This window comes from Pleurodeles waltl, chromosome 8 (assembly GCF_031143425.1).
Source record: "Pleurodeles waltl isolate 20211129_DDA chromosome 8, aPleWal1.hap1.20221129, whole genome shotgun sequence".
In the NCBI taxonomy this organism is placed as follows: domain Eukaryota; kingdom Metazoa; phylum Chordata; class Amphibia; order Caudata; family Salamandridae; genus Pleurodeles; species Pleurodeles waltl.
In genome coordinates, this window is record NC_090447.1 from 1,131,516,178 (window position 1) to 1,131,533,800 (window position 17,623).

Consider the following 17,623-nt stretch of genomic DNA (forward strand, 5'->3'; position numbering starts at 1 on the left):
TGATCTAGGGGCTACGAGGCATGACCTGTATAAAGCAAGTGGTTGTCAACTCGCAGAAAGCCCCACCATAAAACGCATTAAATGGACTGCTCCCTGTAAAACAAAATATGAGGCGTGGAAGAAGGTAAATGGTCCAATAAACCTTCACCAGGGGGTTGGTCAAATAATAGATCAATGGGGGCTGGTGCTTGAACAACTTCAAGCTCACCTCTGCAATAGAGTGCAGCCCGGTCAAACTGGGGGTAAACAGAACCGGGTGGTTAAGCAGCTAGTACCAAAGGAATGGTCACAGCATAAAAAGAGATATCGGCAGGCAGAAAGACGTTCAAGAGGCTCCAAACTCCGGCCTCAGATGCACTAAGGAAGTCGGCACAGAAAGATTATAAAAAAGTTTTATGGATGTTAAAGACCAAAGAGACGGAAGAATGCTGGAAACATCTGGTAACATTGCTTCCGTCCACCAGAAGTAGAGAATTTTGGGACTTTATCAGCACATTGGTTTACGATACCGAAACAAACACTAACGTGATCTCGGCCAGCGACTGGGAAAGGCATGTCGGAAATCTGTATGTAGACAAAAAATATGTAGGGGATCAAGCCTACAGCGCTGGTCCCAATGAATTGGAAGTATTAGACAACACAATTTACCCCATCACCATTAAAACTGTGCAAACTATCCTTGGCAAAATAAGGCAGGATTGGGCCCCTGGACCCAATGGCCTGCCAGGGAGCATTTTCAGAGACGACTAAGCTTACTGGGACGTACCTCTGACCGCTTTATTCTTTATGACTGCCAGTATTTTTCGCTGGTTCCGGTGGAATGGAAGGGATCGATACTTCAACCTATCTACAAAAAAGCGGACATTACTTGCCCTGAAAACTATAGGCTGATAGCCTTATTGGATGTAGATGGTAAAGCATATGCAAGGGTTTTATTACAAGAGCTGGAAGAATGGATCTCAGCAAATGGCATAATTCCACCTTATCAAACAGGTTTTAGACCTAGTTCCTCCACGGTAGATAATGTCCTAGCACTTTTATATCTTGGACAGCACGCACTAAAACCAATGTCTCCACCGCTTTTTGCATGCTTTATTGACTATAGTGCAGCTTTCGACAGGGTGGTGCGGCACATTCTGTGGAAGAACTAAGGGCCAGCTGTAGGGAGGTATAAAATTGCGACTTGCAATTTGCGAGTCATAGCGACTATGAGGTGGGTCGCAGTTTGCAACCTCATAGCGAGTCCATGCACTCTCAGGGATGGTGGCCTGCTGGAGACAGCAGACCACCATGTCTGTGACTGCTTTTTTAATAAAGCAGTTGTTCTTTTTGCAGCCCATTTTCCTTAAAGGAAAACGAGCTGCAAAAAGAAAAACTTCCGAAACCATTTGGTTTCGGTTTTTTCAGGGTAGGCAGTGGTCCATAGGACCACTGCCTGCTCTGAAAAATATTTTTTGGGGCATTCACAAAGGGTAAGGGGATATCCGTGGAGCTGATGGCCTGCTTGAATCGTATGCAACTACCAAAGGCCAGCCCTACCTAAAAGCCCCGCAAGGAGATCGAGCGTTCAGAACATCCTTCAGCTGCGCCTTCTAACCTTACCTGCCTAGGAATATCGATGGAAGTGGAAAACTGCACAAGGGCACATGCATGAATGCTTGTTGTGTAAATACCATACAGAATCAATAAAACATCTTGTCTGTTGTTGCCCGTGTCTGGCGTCTGAATGGCACCACCTGTTAAAACCTCTGTTCTTGAAACACGGGGTGAGAACATGCAAAGAAGTCCTAAGCCTTATTTTTACTGCATAGTCCCCATGGAACTAGCCCGTTTTTGGAAAATTATTTTATAATCTTTGTTCAGCCTTACGCCAGGCAAGGAGCCAAACTAGCAAGGGTACCTGTGGAGGGCGGGGGCCCCTCAAAGAAACGGCTCTGACGAGATGGCTCCTGCCGTCCAAGTCATCCCCCCCGTCACCTAATGGTCTTGGATATTGGTAACGGGTCTGGGTTAAGAGGCGAACAAATGGTTGGCGCTCGCGGAAGGCTGTATTATGGGTATTTACCTGTGTAACCGCTTGTGGTTAACATCTGGGGTCCCTAGGTTGGGGCAATCCTCTGGGCATTATAGTACTTTATAGTATTTATAAAAGGTGCTATGACTAGGCATCAGTTTTGGCATCGGAAAAGCATTTTCTTTTGTTGTTTATTTTATATTTTTACCTTTTATTTTAATATGTTATGATTTTAATTAATCAGTCAATAAAGATTTATTCATATTCCATTTTGGCTTCTCTTTCTTATTTGGCGGTATTATTATAATGCATGCTTTTTTCCATCTGCACCTCTTCGAAAAACTCTGCCAGTTCTACTTCTTTCGACCAAAGCCCTTCCGTGGCACCACCTTTGGGACCTACCGTTGACATAGTTACCAGTCCGCGGACCACAAGGAATCTGATTGCGACATGTGCAGATCCTTCAGGTAAAAGAAAACGCTCTGGTACCGCAGGGCTTGTCGCCTTGAGATGTCTCACAGAGCCACAGACGACACTCCTGACATTTTTGGTGAAGAGTACGCGTCCAACTGCTGAAGAAGAGGAAACTTCTCTTGTGACAGAAGTTCTGGCTCCGGCCTTGAGGTAGATTTGGAGATGCAGGAACTTCCATTTGCTCAACATGTGAGTACTGCAACCCTGCCTTCCTACCCAAGCTGACCAAAAGACTTTCGATTTTAGCAGTTGCACAGTCAAAGGTCACATGTCCCCCACTGGTACCTGGCCATGGTCAGATCTGGAAAACGGTTTTGGATGCCCCATTCTCGGGCCCTGCTCTGAAAGTACATGACAAGTCAAAAACCTTCGGCATCGACCTCTCTGGACGAAGACCAGCCTTCTGAGCCGACACGACCTTCGGTGCCAGCCCAGCAGTCAATTTCCTGCACATCGATGCTGACAACTATACAAGATTTGTTCTTCCTTGCTGATTGATGTATAGTGGTAGGAGAGAATTTTATTGTATGTGCTCCATTATTATGTTCTGATGATGACCTTGGAAACAGCAAAGAGTCGAAACACAGTCTACGCTTTCTTAGGCTGAATGGATACAAGCAGGTTTTTTTTGTGTGTAGACTCACTGTGGTTTTCTTGTTTTTTTTATTTGAATCCATTGCTTTTTTTTGTATAACCACTGTTCATAATGTGTATTTTATTACAGTGTAAATTGTGGAGCCATTGTTTAGTGGTATAAGTGTAATTATTGAATAATTATCCTTGTCTTTTTTTTTAAATTATACTCTGTGTTGGCACCCCCTCCTAGTTTTTGTTATTTAATACTTTTCCTGCAACTGTTGGTGCCCCAAGCTGTGGCTTTGCAGGGCAGCTCCTGCTATTGTGATATAGCTTTTATGACCCAACATAATGATGCAGTGCAGTTTTGCCTGTCCGGGGCGTTCTTTCATTCTGAAGGTCTGCTTTGGGACAATGAGAAATAGTATAAATTGTAAACTGCAAAATATTTACCTTAAGTGAATTATATCACAATAGAGTTATAAAGCGGCATAGCCTCTTATATGAAATAATTGCATTGTGAGGTAAGTGTTGGCACAGATACGCATGTCACAGTAGGCAATCACAAGCCTTAATCATTATTAGGTACAAAACATCAATGTAACAAATGAAAAAAGCCTTCAGGCCGCAGTCGGACCATGCTCCATTCACAGTCAGGATTAAGATAGCCAAGCTTTGACGGAAGCCCAAGTAGGAGCAGAACAAATTGTAAAGATCAGCTTGTTTCACTAAAGTTGGGCCACTAATTAAAAAAAACCGAATTAGAAGGGAGCACAGGAACTTTGGGAGAAAGTAGACCAAAAAAGACGGCTTATGAGCGAGAATATGTTAATATTTAAAGATGGGATGCACTTATCAAAATTAGCAAAACACAGGAAAAAGGTAACCAGCAAAATTAGGAGCAATATGGTGATAAAAAGAAATCGAATGCTAGTGTCCTGTATTGACTGCTGTGGAGTGATAAGGTATTTAGGTTCTCTCACAGGGAAACAGCCTTTACAATGCTACCCTTACCATGCAGGGTTAGTATTGGCAAGGTAAGAATTCAGTGGAAAGAGACGTTTTAGTCAGATGTAAATGTTTGTATAAGTCGTACCCTTTTCATGCACAGTGTTGTCATCAATGATGTAATTTCAGATGTTGCAGTGATGTCATAAAACAAGTCATGTAAAGTAACATATTACAATTCCTAGCTATAACATCCCTTTAACTTTTGTGGGTTTTCAGTGAATTTCTGTTTTATTTTTTATGTAAAGTAACATGTCTATCTCCCTGAGGCCAACCCCCACAAAACGCACAGTCCCCTGTTCCCCTCCACTGATGCCCAGCCCCCCCCCCCCCCCCCCCCCCGCCGCACACGGCCTTTGGCTGTGCACAACACGGGTTGGGTACAGGGTCTAGATTACGGCCAGGCCCTGCACCCAACTACCCTCTGGTGCCCAAACATTCGCCACAAATGGTCTTCAGACGTAGTGTGCCATGAGAGTGGGCGAAGGGCATGAATGTGGTGATAAATATAAAGGGTGTATTTTTAAGTAAGGCATACCTACTGACTTTGACAGTGGGGTCAGTACACCAAATTATACAAAGTGGGCATATTGGCTTTACTAAAGGGTCAGCATATTAGCATATATAGAGCACACCTGTTTGTCAAAAGTCACCAATAATTATAATCAAGTGTAACTTTAAATAAATTCACACATTGCAATGTTTAATAAAGGTGATTGTCATAATTACTTTGTAATTAAAAAAAATGCATCAACATGTCTTTAAGTCTTACCTTTTAACATGTGTAGGCCTTAAAGTGCAGCCACAGAACCCACCATTAAGGAGCACTGCACTCCAGCTGAAAAGCATACAACTTCAACTTGGAGTGCTTTGAAAAATATATGGCAAGCTCTCTTTGGGGGGTGGGGGGAGTCATAGATTTGATGGCCTCGCAAGACTTACTGTGTGTTTTTCTTTTTTGTTTTCCTAGGTTGCTGCTGCCCTCCCTACAGCCCCAATGAAATAAAAAAATAAAATAAAAGCTTGATGGTACCTCTGCCTGCCCCTTCTATCAGAAAGCCATTGCAGGGCATTATAGGGCACCCTTTGTCTGGTGTGCTGAATAATAACTGAGTGGCCCCTGCTGCTCGTTAATTATTAATGTTTTAAGTATAGTAGTAGTACAAGATTAAAATAAGTAAAAGGTAACTGTTCCATGCTCGCCAAAGTGAACTTTTAAAACAAGATTAAAAAAACAGGATAGGTTAAACATACCTCAATAGGATTACTTAAAATTTGATAAGTTAAATATAAACGTTTAATTAATTTAATAATGCAATCAAGATTTTGTAAAATTAAAACAGTATTTAACTGCTTCAGAAATTATATTAGTGTCCTTAAAATGGCCCCGAAGATTGCATCTCTGTAGGGGCAGATGTTCAGGAAAATGTATAATAGCGGATTAATGGTTTCCTCTTTCATAGCCACTGAGATGACATGCCTGCTTTCCTTGTAGAGTCCACCTCCACGACCCCTCAAATTCAGTGAAAGGAATAAATGGCATTTTGAAATCTTAAATACTTCCTTTTCATTGCACCTTTTAAGTTAAAATTGCTATAATCTTCCTTAGACAGTAAATAGGATTTGTATACCAGATCCATATGTTAACATTTTCCTCACAAGATTAGATCTTTCTCCTTGTGAACAAGAGTTAAGGACTTCCGTATTACACTCTTAAGTATAGATCAACTCAGTTTAGCTAAATTGTCAAGTCTCCTAAATAGTGTGCTTTTATCACCTTGTTTAAAGAAGAAATATTCAGTTCTATACAGTCGCGACTGGGCAGAGGGGCGGGGTTGGGAATAAATCAAAAAATATATATTTTAAAAAACACCTGAACGTCACTACCGCTTCCAGGAACAGGCTCTGAGCCTGCCCTGCGGCCAATCATGAGCAGCGTTAAGACTGGCTGGAGCGCCCTGGCTGGGTGCTCCAACGCAGACTATGAGCCTGGGCCTGCTCTGTTCAACCTGCCAACAAAGTGCTTGATTGGAGAAAGCGTTTGTGCACATGTTTGGCTGGCCAAACGTACATGCACACTGAGGAGAGTGCTCTGTGCACTCCCTTCAGTGCTTGTAACCACCATGAAACAATAATAATCATAGTTTATTATCGTTTTATTTGTAAAGGTTTGCATCTCCTGCTGCTATTGGTGGGCATGGTGCGAGGTGACGTTTCACCGCCATAGCGGAGGAGCCGCCCCTGATTCTATGTAATTGTTTTTAATTTTTTGGTTTGGCGTTCCAGGTAAATCAGAAATTTTACAGTAGTGGGATCTGCCTTTGCACAGTCACACAGGCAATTCATAGTAGCACCAATATTGAATGATGAGGTTTTTTTTTTTCCAACTCCAGCCTGATCTCACAGTGATGGGTAGCGGACTGAAGATGTAAAAGTACTCTGTGTGTAGGTTTTCTGAAGTTTGATGACTGTCTTCCCGTTCAAAACAGGCAAACCATAAAATAGAAACAGCTTGAGTTCCATTGCTAAGGCTTTTAGAGCTGAGTCTAAAGCTCTGCCACCAAGTACATTTGCAAATCTCTTGATTGATTTAGTGACAATAGTAGATTTGGGGTTTCTGATAGAAAGATAAGTTGACCATGACAGCTTATTGTTAATCGAGATTCTGAGATAATTGTACTGATTAACAGTTTCAATGATGGCACCACAGAGTTCCCAGGCTATTTTCCTTGTTTTCAAACACTATTATTTTGGTTTTAGAATAATTCGTTGTTAAACCATTCACAAGATTGAACTTGTTTAATTGCCCTAAAAATGTTGTAATCCATTTGGTGTTTGTGAAAGAATCACCAAGTCGACGGCATGTGCCAAATGTGAGATCAAACACGTTCTCTGTTTTGGAGGAGCCACTTGATCGTGAATGAGAAAATGAGGCAGGTTGACTATGAATATCAAGAAAATAGGAGCTGAGCCAAAACACAACCTTGTTTGAATCTGTTCTTGGTTAGTATTTTTGTGGGCAGGATGTTCTGTAAAGTAAGTCTTATTTGCAGCCATGTATTCTAATGTAGCTCTATTAGAAGGATCAAGAGTGTTCGGTCAATTTTCCATTTACTAAGCTTATTCCACAGATGATGTCTATCAACCTTATTGAAAGCTGTGGAATGATCCACAAAACAAGCATAGAGAGCGGTACTATTTGCAAATGCCTTTATTGCAAGAAGGAACAACGCCATAATGTTATCAATTTTTGAGCATCCTGGGCAAAAACCTGTTTGATTTAAAGGTATTAGGCCCTGGTTGTTTGCCCACTTCTCTAAATGGTTTCACGAAGTAATTTGCAACAGGTTTTCTCTCAGAATCAAGAAGGACAATTAGCTGATAATTCTAAGAATCTTGCTTTGAGCCTTTCTTATGGATAAGCTGGACTACTGCTCCTTTCCATGCTGGTGGAATCACACTGGTAGCAAGTACCTTTTTAAATAGATGACACAGAAGAGTGCTCCAGAACAGGACATTAAGTTTGATTAGATCAATCGTAATACCATTTGGGCCTGCAGCTTTTGACCACTGGGTATTATTAAAGTTGTTATAACTGTCTTAGTTATGTTTAAAGTTGATACATAAGTTACTATACAACTCTGAGGAGTTAGAATGTTGGATATTTACAGTTCAGTAATAGTAGACTCACATTTTTCGAATGAGATCGACAAATAATTTGTGCGTCGATAGGCCCCTGTCTGATTATAGTCCAAAAAACATTATTGTGCTGGGTATTGATAGTTTAGGCTGTTATTGCATGCAATCTCATGATTATTTCCAGAATTCTGTTCCTGATGGTTATCTTTAAATTCCTCATTGTTATGTAATGAGATTCTGAACCTAGTTGCTTCATAGTGAATCTTAAATATTTGTGGTACAGCCTTTTAGCATTCGCAATTTCCTGAGTAAAGGAATTACTGACACCTTGACCTTTTTGCCCCACTGATAATTTCTATGTTACATACTCTAGAATATACACAAAGTAGTGCGTTTGCCAAGATTGAATCCATTTGCAGTTGATGCTGCCACAAAATGCATCAATTTGAGAAGTTGGCAGGAGCAAAAGGAGGTCTATTGGCGGATTTAATACTTTGGACCTAAATTACTCAATCCATATAAGTTTCTTACCATTTGCCACAAACAAATGGTTGCTATTTAAGGCTTTCTCAAGATTAAACTGGTCAAGTTTGAGGTTAAATGTCATCTGGGGATCATGATCACTTTTGGTCTTTTTAATCATTTAAAAGTTTTTGAGTACGTGAAAATGGGTATAACGGACGTGGATGTAATCAATGATGAACTGTGCGCAAGGACCTCGGAATGTACATTTTGCTGGCTGATCCTATGATATTCTGTTGTAAGGCGATCAATAGACTGAAATATTTAAAAGATTGAATGTTTGTCTACTTATTTAAGACCTTCGCTTATATTTCTCTGGCAAATTTACTTTAGTACTTTGGATATTGTAGGCTGGGTCTGGGTCTTCTGTACTGATATTGAGTATTGCTGGTAGTAAGAGGTTTTGATCGAATCCCCAGTTATGATAATCAATAGATGGCTATATTTCTCTAAGATAGAATCTGGCTCTTCAAGTATTGCCACATATTTGTGTTTGTCTTTTAAAAAGTCTGGTGGAATGTTGATGCTCAGAATCAAAAGTTTCCAATTTTATGATTTACCAAAACTGCCAAAATATAGTTAAAAGTCAGCAGGCCTCCATTAGGCCTTCCCGTAACGGGTCTTCTTGCCAAAGTTTTGTGGGTAGAAAAATCTGAAATTAAAGGTTAGAGGGCATCCAGGTTTCTTGTAAACATATTATATATGATGTTTGTCAAAAAAATTAATTCAGGGTTCCTCCAGATTTATCCAGATAAATTTAGATGTCTAGCTAGACCAGCTATATTCCATGAAACTAGGAATAGTTCTCCAACAGAGTCTCACGTTTCCTTAGTAACATTAGGTAGGCTGATTCATGAGTGGGGTTAAAAAAGAATCTTGACCACAAGGTTCGCCAGAAAACATTATTGAGCGTTCACATAGTAGTTGTGCATTCTTCGTCATCTTTAGATTAACAAATGGTATGTATGAGTCAGGCCCTTGAAGTTTGGAACCAATTGTTGCAAAGGTGTTGAATGTGCGGAGTTTTAACCTCTAAGCCTGATGAAAATGTGAGGGTATTTAGGTTTTTCAACTCCGGCAACTAAAATCCCCCAGTTAGCAAAGTCTTCTCCACAGGCCCAGATTTTCTGAACAATAAAGTTCCCTACCAAAGTCGTCCTAATGATTTACCATCTCCTTTAGTCTGTTGGTTTTGAAGAAAGCACAAGTTTGATAAGCTTGAATAATCGACTTCTTAGTTCATCAAAAGCATTTAATAATATGATTGTTTTGACGGTTAAATGTATGCAAATAGCTCTCTGCCTTTAATCAATGTAATGAAATCTAATTTGCTTGTATCCAAATTAGTACTTTCTGAGCCACATATTCTTTTATTATTTAATATGGTACAGTCACTTATGGTTGTGGGGTGCCTTTGCATCGCATCTACCTGCTCCATAGTGCTCTCTTGATTGATCTAATTTAAATTGATTGTGCCTTTGTGCTAGTTTTTTTTTTTTTCAATGAAGGAAACCCTCCTCCCCACCCATACAATTGTGTAATACTGCTGAATCTGGTGGCTTGAAGTAATGCAAGAAAAGCTTCAATTTTTATATCTGGTTGTTTAGAAACATGTACTCCAAATTTAATTGTCACTATACCTGAGATAGAGGTTTGTTGATAAAGCAGATGTGGCATGTGAGATGGTTTAATTGTAAACAGGCATATCTTTTAAAGTTGCAGGATCTGTTTAACAGGTAAAGGTAAGGTGGGTGCAGTAGAAGAATGTGATGTAGTATTAGAAGTTGTTTTCATGAAAATAGGGTAATTATCTAACGTTGTTTGAGAGGTTTGTTTTGCAGAGTCCCTGTCATACGTGGATACTTCTTAAGCCGTTTTAATTTCTTCACGCTTGCTTATATATGAGACAATGTTCACTATTAAATTCTTTGCCTGGTAATGTCTCAGTTAAGGTTTCTGTAGTTGATAGAGGTGAGTGAGGAGAATGTATGTTCATGAGTTACGTGTTTAATCGATTGCTCACTTCTACTGTGCATTTCGTTAGTTGATCTATTCTTTGGGCCACTATCACAACTTTCATCTGAGTTGGTTATTCAATCCATCAAATCAATCCGCATTTATAAAGCATGATCTATCACCAAGGAGGGGCTCAAGGTGCTAACTGGGGGACGCGGGTCAGTCAAAGCGCCAGATCTTGAGGTCCTTCTTGAACTGAGCCAGCAAAGGAGACTCCCTGAGGGGAAGTGGCATTGTGTTCCAGGCCTGCGCAGCAAAGTAGGAGTAGGATCTTCCTCCGGCCGTGTTCTTCTGGATCCTGGAAATGGTAGCGAGGGCCAGTTGAGCGGAGTTGCCTGGAGGGTGTGTAGGAGGAGAGGCGGTGATTGAGGTAGGCAGGTCCGATGTTGTGAAGGACCTTGTATGCGTGTGAGAGAAGCTTGAAAGTGATGTGTTTGACAGGTGAGCCAGTGTAGATCTCTCAGGTGGGCGGAGATATGGCTGTGGCAGGGGGTGTCAATTAGTCTGGTTGCAGCGTTCTGTATTCTCTGAAGTCTAGTTTGGAGTTTCTTGTTGATTCCGGCATAGACTGCGTTGCCGTAGTCGAGTTTACTGCTGATGAGTGAGTGAGTGACTGTCCTCCTTGCGTCGATGAATATCCCCTTGAAGATCTTCTGGAATAGGCGTAGAGTGTAGAAGCATGCGGTTATTAATTGATTTTGTTTTGTTTGTACATGTTACTAGAGTTTGGATCTTCATAGGGAATACTGCAGTAGATCTCCTCTATCATCTGGGCAATGTAAGTTGTTTGTAGCAGATACAACATCACTAAGGCCTTGTTTAATTGAGGATATCCGAATTTCACTGATTTTAAGTGAAGTTAACTCCTTATTGATTTGATTTAATATTGACACCTGTTGTGAAATTAATGAAGATTGATTGTACAGTATTTGTGGCATTTGCGTCCAGGTATTACTAATAGCCCCCATCGTGGCTAAGACTGGAAAAGTGGGGGGACTACACTCATCTGTCATATATTTAGACTATGTATTTGTCCTGTTTATGAATGTAGATTTATTGTTTATATCCACTTTAATTGGCGATGAGATGGGTTGAGCCATATCTCCCAAGTGTTCTAAATTCTGTAAATTGATCCGAGGGTAATGAATCATTGAAAAAAATAACTGAAATTTCAATGTGGTCGTGATCGAATCCTGATCCCAGATGTATCCCCGTCTTGTAAATCATCACACCCATAGTCGGAGTCCAATTTCCCTGGGTTTCATGGGGAATTTGCGGGGGGAATCAAGGGCATCAGGGATGATTCAATCCCCTGTGTTTATATTAGAAAGAAGTATAACTATTTCTGCTTCTGTAGTTATTGCACATTGATTACACGAAATAACTCCAAGTTCACATTCATGTATCATGAAGGTCACCGACGGATGCCCATTGGAGTGGCCTGAAATAGGATTAGTCAGCAATGCATTATCTGATATTCTGTCCACCGTCTTTAGACATTCTTGGATTGATTGTTGCCTTGTACCAGGTTTTAACCCTGCCTTCACGGACTAAAACGGTGTACCCTTGTAACCTTTTCTGTTTCCTTCTGTGTGTAACCTACCGAGGCGCAGGTGCCTGTCAGTTAGGGGTCCATCCCGGGCACGTCCGCTCAACATAGTAGCATGGAATGTAGTCTCATCTGGGGATGCCTTCTTCCCAGATAATGCTGCCAAATCCTGATTGCACATAGACTTCATACAGTTTCTTCAAGTAAAGAAGGGAAAGTACAGCCAAAGGAGAATTCCGGAATCCCTGGAGTGCCTTATGAGTAATTTAAATAATGATTTCCAACTCAGCACAGACCACGGGATTTATAAGGAAGTTGTGGCCAACCGGAAGTTAAAAACATGAAATTATGGATGCCGCAGTGATAAGGTGATAATTGAGCTAGACCGGTGCTGAATTGCTTCTGTATACTATGGCTCACAGTCCCAGCGCATAACACGGCATACCCCCTGATGTGCCGTAGCTCTCCTCTTCTCTGTCCAACCTGGAGGTATTCAAGAGCAGTTCAAATCCGCAAGGCTTTGGGGTTTAGTGCTTACGGTGCTTTGACAGTATCAGGTTAATCCCGCCGGTTGTTTCTTCTCTGCGTTCTCCCCTCTCTGTCTGCTTGTTGCCTGCTGCTGCTTCACCTTTGCGACTAGAATGGAACCCTTCTCCACACTTGAGTCCACTGTTTTTTCATTTTACCTGCTCAGTATGTCGTAGGATAACAGTCGAATGATGAATTGACATGTAGAATAAAGTATCCAGAAGATAACTATTTTTACAATAGGTAAGAAGGTGTTGGTCAGAAAAAATGCTTTTGACTTGAAATAAAAAGGTTATCTTCTGCATTTGCGACCAACTTCCACGATGTTTAAGGAGCTAAGGTTTGAGAGATGAGGATTTCATCACGTATGCCAATGTTAACTTTTGTCTTTTGTGTCATGGCATCTTGCTGTACAGTGCTGATGGAATACAGTAGAAACACATAGAGGAAGGGTTGAACCCAAGTTGTAAAACTGAATTTATAAGACACGACACACAGTAAAACAGCACTGGTTCCAGACTGTTCATTAGGAAGGCATTGCAGACTGTCAAGTCTGTCCTACAGAAAGCACGCTCTGGTCTGCAGGTAATGCCCTGGAGAAAAAAGCATATTTATTTACAAACAACCAGCTATTAATTTAAGGCAGTCCGGTGTGTTAGTCATTTGGGGCTACCTTCTGCTGCACTTCTCTGATAGTTGGTGTTTATCAGACATAGCAGTAAATAAGTCCTGCAATTATTTTTTTAAACATTGCATTATGTCCACCTGTGTGTGGAAGTTTAACCACAACATTAGCCTATGAGAAAAATGCTACTGGAGTGGGTTTCAGGTATCTCAGTGCAGTAATTCCTCTGTAGATTCCTTTTTTGATCTGCTCATCTTGCTGATGCTTTCTTGCTCGGCCCTGCTGCTTCTGTAAACATATATCATCATAAATTACAAGTGTAGCAGAATGAGCCAAAGCTACAGACATAGGTTAGGGGAATGTAATGAAGTAGAGTGCAAGATACGGTACAGCTTCCCATTGTCATCTGAATTAAAGCCCGAAGTCCTGTAACTTCACCGTGCTTTTCTCCTCTGCTGGAGTTAGGGTGTAGCCTCTGCTTCTCTAGTTATTTGGTATGGGGAACACACCATTACACAACCAGGTGACAAAGCACATCTATTACTTTTTGCTGTAGTGGGGACATAATCAGCAGAGATATTCTTGAGAAATCATTAATGACAGGTGAATTGGAAGGGCTGGCTGGTAGTTAGTAGAAATAAAGAGGATTACCACAAAAATATCTTGAAGAGTTGAGGGTGCATAAGATCGTGAACTCTTCATGCAGCAAAAGGTAATAGAGCCCCCAGTGGCTGTACACATCTGTGTAGCAAAAGACAACCTGGCCCAATAATATGTGTGTATTGAAAAGGAGAGATTGACTTTGCCCTACCAAAACTTGAGCTTTCATTTATCTCCAACAATGAACTCCACTCTCTTTTCTGGTTAGATTTTGTTATTTTCTTAACTGCCCTTTTTCATTTAGCTTTTTTTCACAGTACAAAAATAATTGGCTTGGTTCCTGATTTACTTTTATTTCCATTTAGAATCTCGGTGGGAGAAACCAGATAGCGTTGAGAAAACCTCTGGAGACTTAAAGGTAATGCAGCTAATGTTTTCTGATCTTACTTTAAGTTGGCTGTCAGATAAACAAGTGAGAGGTGCTATGAGTCGTTTTTTTCCATGACAAAATGGATGCCTAGTTGTTGAGAAAGGCATTCAGTTATATTTTTTCATGCGCCCAAGAGTATTCAGAGTCTGTTTAATCAAATATATGTATTGTGGTTGAGTATCACTCTGTTGTAGAAGGTTACTTCTTTCATGAGCATGTACAGATTCAGGTCAACTCTACTTCTGAAGCTCCACAGACAAACATTAGCCTGTTGCCTTACATACGTGTGGGTGTGAGTCACATACTCAGCCCTTGTTCTCAGGGAATGGCGCTGTCCTCTTTCCTTCAGGATTTACAAAAGACCTAATTGTCAGACAATTTGCCTTGTACTTCTTCTGAGCCTACCTTCCGAACTTCACATGAAATTCCTCAAAATGTCGGAGATGTATTTCCCTCTCCAGAGGATCCCAGAGGGTATCTGGGTGGCTCCTGTGTCCACTGAATTTTCTAGACTAGACATTCACGCTGACAGTAGATACATTATTGCATAAGCAGTGGCTGATTCCAGTAACAAGTGCAAATCGCAGTAGAAAGGATTCTGCTTCTGATGTTTATCTAGAGGTCTTCATTCATTTTCTCTCTGATCTTATCCAAAAATTTGTCAAGTGTTCATGGCCTTCCATACTTTTCATCCCCTACAAAAAATATAAAAAAGAACGGGGTCCATACAATTTTTTATTTTTATTTTATTTTTTTATTACAGTTTGAGGAGCCCATTCAGATCGATCCATAAGGCAAGTCTCAAATACCTATAGAAAACAGCACTGCTGCTCACATTAACATTCACCCGATGAGTGAGCTAAATGGAGCATTTAGAGAGAAAAAGGCATTTTTGTTTATTTAATCAAGACAAAGGTAATAATACTAACCATAAATCCACTTTTCACACCAAAAGTGCCAGTCATACTCTAGGCTTCCTTTGAACTCCCTTCTACTGTGGGAGAAAGAGTTCTGCATTCATTTGGTCATGAGGTGTTTGAGGTTTTTCTTAAACAGAACAAATCGCTTCAGGGAATCTGATTTTATGTTCATTTAATTCTCAAACCCTCAAAAAGGGATGTTATTTAACCGAGCAAGGGATTTCAAGATGGGTGGCAGTGGCCATCACATTTTGTCATACTAAAGGGGGTAGATCTCTAATGATGTCAGTGACTGCACATTCTACAAGAAGAGTAGAGGTACATGCAGCTTTTAATGCAGGAGTGCCTTTTTCAGATGTTTGTTGAGTGGCAGCATGGAAGAAACTCTGCACTTTCACCTCACACTGCTGTTTTTTGTTTAATCTGCTTGTTGAGTTTTTCATTTGAACTTATATCAACATCTAACAAATACAGTTATACAACTGATGAACATTTTACACTAGAGTATCAATTGTAAAAAAAAAATAGTTTTCAGGACACAGTTATGCCTTGCATGTGGCATATGATCACATCAAATACAGGAGATCCCATTAGTCAGTGAGATTCAAATCAAGACATATTTTATATATCTGCAGTGTTGTTCTCCAAGATGAGACAGCATATAATACAGGCAATAAACAGTCTTTTCTAAATCCCATAAGGTATGAAGTCTTAAAAACAAGAGGAAGAAGTGCAAGGGAGGGGAAGGAGAAAACAGACGAAAGAATCAAAAACTGTCAACCACACCAATCCCGCAACAATGACACATGATACTGCAACATTTCCACAACTATAAGCCATCTGACCCATGAAGGTAGAATTTTAAGTGGTGTGCGAGGTCTCTTCCACATGTATGTCAGCTACAATGGTGTTGTCAGGTGCGATGGCACCATGTTGTGTGGAGGAGTGGAGATATACCAGGATAGTGTCCCAGAGGGCTGAGATGGGGTATTTGCGGAGTCCCAGATTATCCCCTCTGTGCAGTGCCACACTGTCAGCTTGAGCCCATGCGGAGATGGAACGGGACTAAGCCTCTACTGTTGGGGGCTCATGGGACTTCCACTGGCAAGGTATGAGGCGTTAGGCCACCAGGAGTCTCAGGTTTAAGAAACAGTTTTGTATTTTTGTCACTGTGATAAAGGCCCAGTAGGCAGGTTTCCCAGGTGTGTAAGGCTCGTCTCCCTGTGCATGTGAATAAATGCTGCATGAACCCCTGTCAATAACGTTGAACAGAGGAACAGGCCCATAGCATAAGAAGGAAGTGTGCATCTACGTGATGACAAAGAGGGTAGGCTGCATCTGTTCTGTGGAAATAGTGATTTACTTTTAGCTGGGATCAAATATGCTCCGTGTACGATATATTGCATAAGTCGAAACCAGGCATTTCGAGGTACATATGTTGGACTTGCTAGCAGCGATTACCTCACACTAATGTGTGGGGGGCAGTAGCAGATGTTGACACCGCAGTGGGGCAAGCACTTCTTTGACATCTTTTTTTGGTAAGGTGACCCTGTTTTCTTTCTTACTTGCCATCCAAAATGTCATGTTGAGTGTGCTGGGCACTGCTTACTAATCTGATTCAAGCTAATGGATCTATGAACAATGCTGGAGAACAAACAAGTTACTTAATCATAGTTCTTCTGCGTTTGTATTGTTAATAGATTAACACACAACTCTTAACTCTTCCATTTATAGAGGCTTACCTATGGTTACATTCTTTCTTCACACTCGTACTAAAAATCTGAGGTGAGGTTCTCTCTGGGAGGGCTGGAGTGGAAGACGCTCTTACCTCATTGGCTGAAGTTCAGGTTCTTTGCAATTAGATGAATGTGCTACAAAAGTGGCACTATGGCTTTTAATTCTTACAGTGCATACAATGGGTTCATACTGCTGTTCCAAGGTTAGTGAGAGACTGACCTCGATGATGAGAAATGTTTAAAGCTTGTGAGTTTATGAAAGATACTAACACTGAAGCACTAGAGTTATGGGCAAGTCCCAGTCCAGACTTGAACTCAAAGGCATTAAGTCTACCTTAGAAAAAGTTACATTTTAATTGCATGGAGAGGGTACAGTAATGAGCAAAGACTGACATTTTTTGCCCATCATCCATCTGCACACAATCCCCCCACCGACCTACTTAATGGCGTCTGCAGCATTGACTCTCCTCAAAGGCGCTTTAAAGACAAGCCTGTTTGTGCCTGTCCGTGCCTTTTCCACGCCTAGAACCAGGAACACCAGTCCCTCCCTCACCCGCTGTGACCCCCTAACGCTGGTCTCCTCTCCACGTGCTGCTTTCTCTCCGCATCCAACACCTAACAACGTGGACAGACTGCAGCCAACACCCCACTCTGTCACACTCACACAGTTCTGCACCACCTCGCACAATGCCCCATACTAGTATACATGCTCCTCATTACCCGCTTGCTCACCAAATGTACCATAGAAATCTGGGACCTGCTGAATGACAACATCCTGGACGTACGTTTGCCCATGGAAACCTGGCTGAACTCTGCATCAGCATATGACCTAGCCACAGTCACCCACAAGGGCTACAAGATCGCCAGGGAAGACAAACTTTAAAAATTTAAAAGCCTGCAAGTGGAATCACCATCATACACAGGAATGTCATCAGCTGCACAACCTCCTCAGACATGTCATCCTCCAAAGTGGAGCACCTGTCCTT

The 17,623-nt window shown here is 41.2% G+C and overlaps 1 protein-coding gene across 1 annotated transcript in view; it reads left to right on the forward strand.

The window, feature by feature from the left end:
* Positions 1–17,623, forward strand: part of WBP4 (WW domain binding protein 4) — a 386,635-nt gene that overhangs the window by 159,742 nt on the left and 209,270 nt on the right. Inside the window, exon 6 of the mRNA XM_069203523.1 lies at positions 13,917–13,969. Within this exon, the coding sequence (XP_069059624.1) occupies positions 13,917–13,969 (53 nt within the window). The remainder of the gene's footprint in view (positions 1–13,916; positions 13,970–17,623) is intronic.